Source organism: Anguilla rostrata, chromosome 1 (assembly GCF_018555375.3).
Source record: "Anguilla rostrata isolate EN2019 chromosome 1, ASM1855537v3, whole genome shotgun sequence".
Classification (NCBI taxonomy): domain Eukaryota; kingdom Metazoa; phylum Chordata; class Actinopteri; order Anguilliformes; family Anguillidae; genus Anguilla; species Anguilla rostrata.
The window spans coordinates 62,105,426-62,117,244 of record NC_057933.1 but is presented as its reverse complement, the minus strand read 5'-3'; the positions used below and the strand labels follow the sequence as shown (position 1 = coordinate 62,117,244).

At 40.1% G+C, this 11,819-nt stretch overlaps 1 protein-coding gene across 2 annotated transcripts; it reads left to right on the top strand.

Annotated features, from left to right (window-relative positions):
• Positions 1-1,618: 1,618 nt before the first annotated feature.
• On the top strand, positions 1,619-10,483 carry LOC135261492 (regulation of nuclear pre-mRNA domain-containing protein 1A-like). Of its 2 annotated transcripts, XM_064347846.1 has the most exons (8): positions 1,919-2,048; positions 3,196-3,272; positions 5,954-6,083; positions 6,610-6,716; positions 7,047-7,141; positions 7,572-7,698; positions 8,288-8,463; positions 9,154-10,483. In XM_064347846.1, the coding sequence occupies exons 2-8, from the start codon at positions 3,254-3,256 to the stop codon at positions 9,301-9,303; spliced, it is 804 nt and encodes a 267-aa protein (XP_064203916.1). In that variant the 5' UTR covers positions 1,919-2,048; positions 3,196-3,253; the 3' UTR covers positions 9,304-10,483. The 2 variants fall into 2 exon arrangements, with proteins under 2 accessions (XP_064203908.1, XP_064203916.1); XM_064347838.1 differs by lacking the exon at positions 3,196-3,272 and having other exon boundaries at positions 1,619-2,048.
• Positions 10,484-11,819: the final 1,336 nt, after the last annotated feature.

Below are 11,819 nucleotides of genomic sequence, written 5' to 3'. Positions count from 1 at the left end.
GAAACATGAAAACTGGTATAAAAAAATTCAAAGGTAAAAAGCATTTATACATTAATGATGCAGTTGTTTGCTGTTTACACACCCCTTCACACCCAATCAGATCTCACCAAAATGTCCTACACAAAAACTCTTACCCCTCTGACACAAAGAAAGAAAAAAATTTGGACTTGTTCAGGTTTCTTTTCCATGGCTCTTTGGGGACATTCAATTGGGATTTTTTTTTCTGTAAAAATCTTTCTTTTTGAAAGCGGCTATCGAGGCTGATACATGGTGATTTATGTGTTAATGATAGCAGTTTAGTTCCTTCAATTTTGTTCACTGGAGAAGGCTGCCAGTTATACTGAATTGTGTGTTTAAGAATTCAATTAATCACTAATCAGTATCTGTCCAGTGACTAACATACTTTTATTGGTTTAGCAAGATGTTCTGCATTCAGTGATCATCACATGACAGTGTAGCATATTATGAATGAATGAATGAATGAATGACAACCAATTAATGTGTCACCCATGGGTTAAGATTTATTTTTTACTCCTGTGTCAAAGAATGTTTCATTTTCATCTAAAACTACATGTCACGTATGGATTTATTTATGTAGCAAACAATGTGAACTTAATTTAGTTTCATTGCATTTAAATGCCAGAAGGATTTTAAGAAATTATGAATGACAAAAGAAAATAACTAAGCCGAAACTGATCATAGCAAAGGTGGCCTCTTTTCTCCATAAGGCCTAATAAACTGCTTTTATCAGGGATTATTATTGAAGATTGTGTGAACAAGATGCATGCTGGGATACAGGGACCACCCGTGACATTGACCAGGGATAAGTGCTTATAGATAATGGATGGATGGGAAAAACAAGATGCTTTTGGGTGAGAAACTAAAGGTTTTGGAGGCGAATGAATGTTAAATTAAAGGCAGTATACAGTAGTAATGCAGTGCATTTGACACTCTAGAGTCTAGAGTCTAGACAATCTTTAAGGCAGAATGGTGATCCCTGTGTGACATCTAGCGGCGGATGTGTAACACAACTTCTAACACAGTTGTGCTGTCAAGCAATTGGTTTTGGAATTGAACAAGCACGTAGCATCACCATGTTAATGGGCAAGCCTCAACTAAAGTTCTGTTGCTACACTATTTCTTCATGTTACACACATTGGAAACATAACAGATTTTGTTTTATAACAGGTTATAACAGGTTTTTCTTGCAGCGAGAATATGTCTCTGAAATACATTATTGGCCATTGCTACATCGTGAATAAAAGCATTTTGGGTCAAAACGTTGTATGACGATGATAAATAGATTGACCAGTTAAATTCACGAGACTGTTGAAAAACAGGAAAAGGGTGCAAATATTCCAGTTGTAACAGTGAGATTCTTTAGAGAATTTCGCTACTCCACCCATTAAAATTATTAAAGTTACGAGTACAGCGAATACATTGCGCCGTCAGGACTGTCTGCGCTCTAACCAAATAAGCATTGCTAGGAGGTTCAATTCAAACATAAGCCAAAGTCGGAAAGAAAAACTCTAAAACAGACCCTCCCCAAGTAGCAAAAGGTTGCACCCAATCAGGAGTTAAAGTCGCTATAAAGCGCCTCAGTGTGATTCCAGCCAATGGGCTCGTGCGCCGTCTCCCGTGCAGGGCCTGCGCAACGTCCTCGGTGGACTGATCCTCGCTAATACGATTGTATCTCATCTCCACTTGTATTTAGCTAGCTAGCTAGCTTGGTTAACGCTACAGTGTACAACGGAGTTCGGGGAATCGTTACTAACTATCGGAGGGTGAACTGGCTTGTTACGTCTGTTGCTGCTGTCGGTGGATACTCCTACTGTCTTGCATCTGAAGAGGTCAATGCAATACAAAACACAATAAACAGAGACTGCTATATTTTAAAATGTCGGCGTTTTCCGAGGCCGCTTTAGAAAAGAAACTCTCGGAGCTCAGCAATTCGCAGCAAAGCGTTCAGACACTGTCGTTATGGCTAATCCACCACAGAAAACACTCGAAAACCATCGTTACGGTTTGGTACAACGAGCTGAAAAAAGGTAACGTTACGCGTTGCATTCGTGGTGTACTGCCGTGTCTGACGAATGAAATGGCCAACCAGCTGGCTATGTTGTTAGCCGTGGCTAGCTAGGTATCTGGATGCAAAATTATTTGAGCCTTTTCGGAATTTTAGAATATATGATCGTGTTGCAAGCCGGCTAACGTTAGCCTGACCCCAGGGCGTTTGAGCAGATGTCTAACGTTAACTGTCCATGTATCCAGAAAACTAGTCAACATTTACGCAGTAACGTTCGTTTGTTAGTCCACAAATGTCCAACTTCTAGCTAGCTACTATCCTAAGTTATCAGAACAGCGTTTCGCTGCGTGCATGTTTTGAAGCTAGCTAGCTTATATTTGCTAATTGTTTTGTGAGTCAATGTATCATATTTTGTGGCCCCTGTAAGTCCAGGCAGCACGGAGCTGTACAGTTTTGCTTATGGACACAGTCCGTATTGTAACATTGAGGCACGTAAGCAGTTTTATTATGTACTTGTAATAGTGAGAAAAATGTTCGAGTCCACCTAGTAGCAACATTGCTGGAAAGTTAGCATATGGTTTCTAGTCAACCACGACGTGCAATGACGTAGGTAGGGCTACTTCACGTTGCTCGACGGCGGTGTCTACTGTTGCAACACATGCGGACCCTGCATCAATTTTTTCATTACCTTTGAAAAATTCACAGCGTCCTGCAACACCTTGTAAATCTTTTTAAATTCCCATTCATCTACCACACTATTCAGTGGCCATTATTTTGTAAGGAATATCACACATTTTGTGGAAAATTGAGGAAACCATTACTTAAATTAACAAGAATGAATCCCAAGTCACAACAAAATGACACTTAAATTAAGTAAGGACACTGGCGATAACTTCATTGCTGCCAATCAATCCGTTTTAAGAATTGGGTCAGAAATTGTGTGCAAGGATTATGAGGAGTCTTTCTGCCTATTCATTTGTCTTTTTTGTAGTTTGAAGTGCCTATATTTTACCTCCTTGGCAGGTAAAATACCTTCTGTTATGACATATCTGACTATTCATACATTACTCAGTTTAGAACTTTGATAATTACCAGCAGTGTTGAGCAGACAGGTGTCTAAGTGAGGCAAAGTAGACTGTCTTCCATCCAGCTAATACTTGTGTTTCTAGATGTCTGATAACATGACTAATCTACAACTGTTCGATTGCATTGCATCTCCGGACCTCAATGCCAGCACTGGAGGAAGGTACACATAGCTTTCTTACCACGTTAACAAAATTGTTCACTTTCCTGAGCATTTCATAATAGAATTTTATACGTGGTTGATCCTTACTTGTCCACAAACCATTAGGTAAACTTTTTTTTTTCAATATTCAAAAGAAATGTGAATATAACAGTGTGAGAATTGCAATAACTACCCGGTTGAAATAGTAACAGATTTCGGAATTACTTTTCATATGCTGTTTTATTAGTTATCCTTGATAAAGTCAGGATTATGTCTGAGGTAGAGTACTTATGGTGAGACAAAGTACAATCCACAGGACTGACAGCTCTCACCCTATAGCCTCCTATATGCAGCCCCCATGCAGTCAGGGGTTGAGTTCCCTGTCATTGCACTTTCTGTACTGTGATCATCTCTCTGCTTTCCCCCTTCTGAATAAAGTACAAAAAACATAAAGAGGGTGGATTATATGCTCTCTTCACTGCAAATTCTTACATTTTGTACTTAATCTTATTTTTTGGTTTTGATTTATTTTTTCTTCCTCAGCACTGCTGACATCCTTTATTCTGTCAACCACATTATCCACATTGCACACACAATACCTGCACATATAAATACCTAAAAATTCTGAGGGAAGCATAAATCAACATTTTTTTGTATGCCTTACAGCTGGGCTCTATGGTGTAGATTCTGCCAGTGTTAAAAAAAAATTTTTTAAAAATCTTCCAGAAAGCAAAAATAAGTGGGACTCAAGACCTCTAGGAAAATGATTAATTAAACAAAGAGTATGAAATAATTTCAGTGTCATTTAGACTATGCTTTTCTTTGCTAGGTATACATGTGTTTTCTAATGAATCGCACCTGACAAGGGAGTTGAAGACTACATAAGTTGTCTGGTTAAAAGGTGAATTCACTATAAACCGTATTTGCAGACATTCACCAACTAAAGAAAGGAATGCAGTGCTTTCTGTATACCACTTCTGAACGCCAACTGACTTTTCTGTTTCATATGCGATGATATACATGTAATTTGGAAATTACTGAAAAAATTAAAGATTCATAACGCGAGCCAAAGTTGTGGAACTACTTGTGCGTCCTTTTATAGTGCAGTGTTTAAGCTTAGGACCTGACACGTTAGTGTGCCGTAACTGTGCATAGAGGTGCATGTAATTCCTAGAAAAGTGTTTCAGTCTGTTTGCCTTTGAATAGCTAATTCATGACAAAAAAAAACTTTGAAGTGTATCCATTCCATACTATTAAAGTAAAACTCCCTCACTGTCTGCAACGTTACCGTATTCCAAAGATTACATCTTGTTAGGCCTACATTTGGAATGTATTTCTATAAGTAATTAGGCTAGCTGTAGACATAACCAATTTACATACAGATGGAAATGGTGAAAATCATGTTAATAATCATGTTTGTCATTGCGGATGGTGTTGAATGTGCATTTCTCTTTTTACTGACACACCTGTCTGATGCATAACCGTTAACGAGGATGTGTCTCACTCGCACTGGTTTGTGGCAACAGCCATGGGAAAATGGCAGATGCAAAGTTCCAGGTTTTCCATCATGAATGCTGCATAAATAAAGCCCATAATTTTGTGTAAGCTGCGATACACATACTTCTGCAGGCTATTATCCAGTACAGTTTCAGATTTAATTTAAATAAAGTAAAACCTAGTTTACCAAACCTAGAATTGAAATTTTAAGTGTTCTATGCAGGGAAAATAATCCTGTTAATAATACAATATCCCACAATCTAGTTAAGCTATCTTTCAGTTCAATGTGTATGGCAGTTCACAAGTTTATTTTTCATATGCATCTATTATTGTTCTCAAAATATATGTTCAAATGTGAATGGTATACTGAATTTTTTTCTTATGTAGTATTACCTAGATTTAGTACAAAGACAGTTAGTTTCACCGTTAGAAATAAGTTAATCCATCAGTCTTTCAGCACATTGACTGAATCGATGAGAGTTGGCACAATTTTGTTGCCTAAACGTAATAGCCTTTGCAGAGCCTTGTAAAATATCACAAGTAATCTGTATCATCTTTCAAAATACAGATTCTTGGTGGGAGTGCAACCACGATGGCAATCCCAGTGTAATCCACTGGGTGTGGAGCTAAAAAAAACCAAACAGCTACACAAGAAAGTAGCTCACCCTCATGGCCCTGTTTAGAGCTGTGTTGTAATTTTAAGTGACACACAGAGGGTTTTGGGACACTGGAGAGAAAATCTCTTCAGACGCTGGTTCACCAGGGCCCCTAAGTTGCCATAGTGATGGTTGGGGGCTGGACATGTAGATTTGAAAATAAAGCATCTCATGAGGAAGGCAATGTTCCTGGGAAAGACCATTGAGTTCTCCTGAGGAAATGTGCTTTGTTTTTATGTGTGTAGAAGAAGAGTATAATTAGGGTATGTATTTTTAAACACACACACACACGCACACATCTCTAAGCAAGCTTTTATATGGTTGCAGGCCAAACCACAACGTACACAAACAAGCATAATGCCTAGCATGCACAGTGCCACAGTACAGTTCTTTTCTCTCGTATATGACCGTGTGTGGGACAGTGTTCTTTGCAGCACAGGTCTTTCTCACAGCAGTCTTGCGTGTCTGTGTGCATCTGCGCCTGTCTTTGTGTGCGTGTGTGTACGTGCGCATGTGTGTATGCGTCTGTTTGTCTGTCTCTGCCTGCAGCCAAGGTGGCGCGCAAGCTGACCTTCCTGTACCTGGCCAATGATGTCATCCAGAACAGCAAGAGAAAAGGGCCGGAGTTCACAGATGACTTTGCGCCTGTCATTGTAGATGCTTTCAAACACGTGTCCAGGTGAGTGGGGCACTGTGAGATTCATATACTTTTAGCTCTGATATTGGGAGTGCTTCTTGTTTTTTTGCATCCTTCCATTCTCCACACAGCTGTAATAGAGTCTGACTTTGTAGAACCTCAGGCATGTATTCATAATTCCCAACACTGCAAGGACATAATCCATTGCACAGCACTGACGTTTGTGTCTGTTTTTAAGAAAAATGATTTGATTTGAAAGTTGGAATAACTACCTTTTACAAGAGCTTAATAGTCTGAGAAAAATGTCTTATAGAAAGTATTTGATTGGGTGTACCAAGTGGTAATTGTAACTGTCTTTTTAACGTAATTAAGACGGTGCTGTAGCCTTTTCTTTCAAGCTCCCATTGGATATATGGCTGGTTATTGCATAATTATAAGGAAAGGTGCTGCTCTGTTTTCAAAGAACAGCCCATAGTGTGATGTAAGGAGTGCTCTGTGGCTCAATATGTGAGCATGCAGGATGGGTTATGTACCATGCATCAGCCAGACTCTTCATCCCCCTCTGTAGTGAGTGTGAAGGGGACTGCAAGAAACAGCTGGGTCGGGTTCTGACCATCTGGCAGGAGAGGGCAGTGTATGAAAATGAGCTGCTGGACAAGCTGGCACAGGTCCTGCGTAAGTATTGACCCAGGCACCCACTGAACCAGAAACCGCCCTGTAGTCCTTTCACACAGCATTATTTCTGTGCTCAGCGGCAACTGTTATTCCAGACCACATATATAGCTTTTAATTGACATGATGTTAATTTATGCCGCTTGGTGATTTCACCATGTTACACAGGAATACTGCTTGACCTACTGCTTAGAAGTTCAATTCACCAAATACTGTGATACATTGCCCTTCTGGTCCTTCTGCTTTTTCCCTGGGATTTATAGTGAAGGTAAATGCCTGAATTGAAGGGAGAAAATGGGAAATGTGTACAGCAGGTCTTTATCTCATTCGCAGACGGTGAGAAGAAGCCTAAGAAGCGGCCCTATGAAGAGATCCAGCTGGACCACGGCGACTTCCCCTGTCAGAGTTCACCAGAGGAGCCCCCACAGGTACTGAACGATACCAAACACAGCCACAGGGGGGTGCTGTGGGCCTGTTCAACACTTCTCACGTCATCCTCAGTCCTTTTCTACTCAGGTCATTTCTCACCATTACAGGCTTTTTTTCCCCTTCAATTTTACAGATTCTCTGCTGTTAGACCTTCAGATTTCCTGTGTTTCAACGGTCAGTTACAAAACCTATTTTAAACAAGACTAGGAAACCTAGTATATGGCTGAATCTAACACACGTGATCTGGCCGACCAATGGTGTAACTTCATAACTCGGCTGACCAATTATATAACTTCATCACTCAGTCACTCAGTCAGTCACAGACATTCGCGTTTGTAGGGCTGGCCCTGCTGTTGCGGTCCAGGCAAAAACTAAAAACCTAATAGAAAACCCACATCCTCTCTCTGTGCTCTCGCTCCGTGTGCCCAGACGTCGGAGCTGATCCGGGCCCTGCAGGAGCTGGAGAACGCAGCGTCTGGAGACGCCACAGTGCGGCAGCGCATCTCCTCCCTGCCCCCCGAGGTCCTGGACACCTCGCTGCTGACCCGCATCACCGGTATGCACAGAAACATACTGAGCACCGCAACCAATCAGCAACAGTGCATTCCCTCTGAGCTCTGATTGGCTGTGGCTCTGCCTCTTCATGTGAGATTCACTGTAAGCTCATTTTAATGGGTACTGATGTAATACTTCTGTAAAGTGAAATAAGGCCTCCTTCCCACTGTCTTAAGTATGATGGTGAGTACCCATTTCTCCAGTTAGCTTGGTTCTCCCAATGTTCATACACAATACGGTTGCAACTCAAGCCACAACCACAATTATTGTAACAAATACATTGGAAAGCGAACAGGCATAAATTAAAAGTTGACTGAATATTAATCAGTGCCATTCGTACTTTACAAACAAGAACACTTTCAACTGCCTATAATGACTTCCCCTTGTCAGACTTCACTAATTAGGAATTATGTGCACCACACATTCCTGTTAGTTTTCAGGTGGTATATGCAATCCAGAAAGGACTATAACCTGCACAAACAGGCATGCCTTCAATGGAGGGTTCCAAGCAGAAGCTCTCAAATCTAGACTGCATATATAAATATTTTTTTGCCTAACTCACGCTTCCATCCTGTCTGGGGTGGGCGCAGACAAGGAGTCTGGGGAGCGGCTGTCACGGCTAGTGGAGGAGGCGTGTCTGCTGCTGGCGGACTACAGCGGCCGATTGGCTGCGGAGATTGACGACCGAAGACAGCTGACACGCACGCTCGCCTCGTTCCTGCAGAGCCAGCGCGACGGCCTAGCTGAGAAAGAGCAGAAGCTGGAAGTGCGTACACCTCATTTCGTTTTGTTTATACTGTTCTTAGATATAACTGCTTACCATTGATTAGCTTCAGCCACTCAACTCAGTTCCAGGCGAGCTGTAGTATGGACAGGGTTTCATTTCAAATAATCAAATCGGTTTTCTGGAATGAAGCCGGTTTTGATTATTTGTATTGAAACCAGTTTAGCTTGTTGTATGTACATAGAACATACACAAAAGTTCACTAAACAAAATATAAATGCTTTGCTAATATTCATGCTAGTAGCTTTCCACCTGTAATATATGTAAAAGGCAGAAAAGACAAAAGGCCTTAAAGAACAGAAAGTGTATGCTGCACTGAATTCATTCATGATGTTGATCACATTCATTTAGATGTAAGGATTAAAATGGACTAATTGTTTGGATTGATTAATCATAGCCCTTAGTTAGAATTGAAAAGGTTTAACTAAAACCTGTCTGCAAACACTAACAAAAGTGGACACACTGAAAACCTTTCCTGCCGTATTGTCAGTGAATAACCATAGTCTTGGTCCAAAGAGTAAGTACTAAAGAAAGTAAATGCATTTGGGACAAGAACCTTCCCGAACATACCTGAGCTCCTCACAGCTTCTCCCTGCTATGTGTTAGCATTGGGGGCAGTATGGAGATGAGCATTAGCAGGAACGATAAGGACGCTCTCCCGCCCTGTTCCAGGAGTACAAGCACAAGCTGGCGCGGGTGTCGCAGGTGCGGAAGGAGCTCCGCTCTCGTTTGAGCAGCCTGCCGGACCTCTCCCTGCTGCCCAGCGTGACCGGCGGCCGCCTGAACCTGCCCTCCTCCGGGGACCAGTACACCTCCGACTGACAGGTCTCCGTGCGTCACCGCCCAGCGTCAAACTCCCACCGAGCTCCTTTCATGGAGGGCCGGGTCGGAAGTGAAGTCCACTGCAGGAATGGGGACTTCATCTCCCACCACCAGCCGAGAGAAAACATTGCCTGTTGAACTCACCCCCTCTCTCTGATTGGCTCTCCCTAACCATGCAGTCTTTATCTTGTCCCTGTTCTTTCTCTGCCCATCACGTTCTATCCTTCCTTTGTCTTTGACATGACCCACAACTCCGCAGCATCCATTACACCCCCCAGTTCCTCCTTGCATTTGAATCTAAAGTGGAGTAGAAACATTAGAAGAAAAATACATTAAAAATGTACTATTTAAGTCAGTGCAGTGCCGCATACATTCAATATTCAGTTGCAGTATTTTATTATAAATGTTGCTTTAGAATTACTGTGATCTGATTCATCACTGTATGTATATGTGTGTTATCCAGATATTATATAATTGGGTAATTCCTTCACCCCTCGAGTATCACTGAATACAAGCAACTTTATTTTTACCTCGAATTGGAACATTTTGAATGGGTTGAAAATGTTTTATCCACAAGGCCTTTGTGTATTAAAGATGAAGGTGAAATTTTAGACAGCACTGACTCCTTTTTCCACTGCAGTTGATGGCGGGGGGAAACAACCTTCCACTGGAAAATACTGACCTACATTGCAAAAATTATTTATATTATGTAAACCTTAACCAAGTTGTTTGTTATTAGTCAATTGAAAGTTAAACTGATGAATACATGTAGCAATTGACCAAAATAGTCCATACATTAATCAAGCTTTATTATTTTTGTAAAAAATAAAAAAAAAAAGTAAATATACAGCTGGTCATAACCAGTTTTTTTACGGAAACTAGTGAATAAAAAAAAGTATTGAACTCATAGTTGGTAGCCCATGGTGTTCACCTAATGGTTTCAGCTTTTTTTCCTGCAAGTTTGTATTAAAGCATAAATGTTTGTGTGGACTCACTGTATTAATTTACACTCTACTTATAAACTCTCACCACTGTTGTACAGTAGCCAGTCTTGCTATGTTCTGTTACACTTAACAAACTCATAGTCTTTGGGACATGCTAATTTGTGGCATTCATTTGCAAACTGTTATTTCAAAATGTAATGTGTGGATTTATCAGAAAAAATAGAGCTATTCTGGAATCTTCTGTTTCTGTCACTTCAGTGTTCATAATGAATTCATATCAGGTTACCACATATACTGTATAAAATGAAATGTGAAATACCATGTCATATTTGGCACATGTTCTCTTTAAAGTGAAAAGGTACCCCCCCACAACTCAGTGATACAGGTTAAAACTCAATGGGCCTCATTCACAAAACACATAAACTATTGATCGTATATTTAATCGTGAACCATAAGAACATTTCGGCATTCATCTTTTTTTTCTGTTTTTTTTCTTTTTATCTGTATTAGTTCGACTGTTTCCTTATGCCAATCAGATGAACAGGATTCCACATAAAATTTACAAACACCTGAGATATACACAAAAACAAAGGTCTGCACTTGTCATGAACCACATATTGGTTTTTCGTAGGAACATTTTTAAGAACAAAAGTAAGAATGATTTAAGAAAAGTGAATGAGGCAAAAAAAAACATTTTGTCCAGAAATACTCCACACTTATTACTCTCTCAATTTATCCTGTAACAAAATTTTAATTCCATCCCATAACATATATTTTTCTACAGAACAGGTACAAGGTAGTAACACCCATGTAATAACGTGGAATTCAGAAATGATCCCTAACATTTACAACAACAAAAAATGGCCATGTAAAAACATTTATACTTGGTATAAATGCATCAATTATGAAATTCAAATTTTATTTTCAGTTCATTATATTTAAATACGGTAATGGACACATTCTGACATGTCTACAACTGAAGAAGGTATGGCATGCCACATTCATTTTGGGCATCAAAGAACATCCTCCTGTATTGATTTTTTTTTTTTTTTTTTTTAAACCTTTTCAACAGTTGTTTTTGTGTTCCCATGTACAACATATTTTCTGACCAGGGGCCTCATTTATAAATGGACTTACGATCAGTTTTGATCTTAAGTATGGACTTATGGCAGAAAATCATGTATAAGTAGTTATTTATAAAAACCTAACTTTGACGTGGAAATGATCTTATCTCTACGCAAATTCTAGACTTGACGTAAGCGATTTTCCTGCTGGCTATGTAGGGATATTTCAGTTTGGGACGCATATGCGTCCAAGCCTGTGGTGAACTTTGCATTAGCTTTATGAACAATTTGTTCCCTGCATCGGCGACACACTCCCAAGCTACCTGTTTGGCTTTGTTTGTCAACCCACTATTTAGTCCACCGAATAATACGTGTTGCCTGTCTTCAATCTCTTCTACCATCGCTGTGCTCTCCTCTTCCAAAAAGTTTGCTTATCTCTTTTGGTCCATGGTTATTCCTGACTAAACCCTCATTTGTACTAGCATTATATAAGGGGAAATCGCTGATT

Bases quoted from the DNA above. Each gene is read 5' to 3' on its own strand.
- LOC135261492 (XM_064347838.1), top strand. From the start codon at position 1,898: ATGTCGGCGTTTTCCGAGGCCGCTTTAGAAAAGAAACTCTCGGAGCTC. The intron at 6,717-7,046 runs GTAAGTATTGAC...TCTCATTCGCAG, and splicing joins CAAGCTGGCACAGGTCCTGC to ACGGTGAGAAGAAGCCTAAG. The intron at 7,142-7,571 runs GTACTGAACGAT...CCGTGTGCCCAG, and splicing joins CACCAGAGGAGCCCCCACAG to ACGTCGGAGCTGATCCGGGC.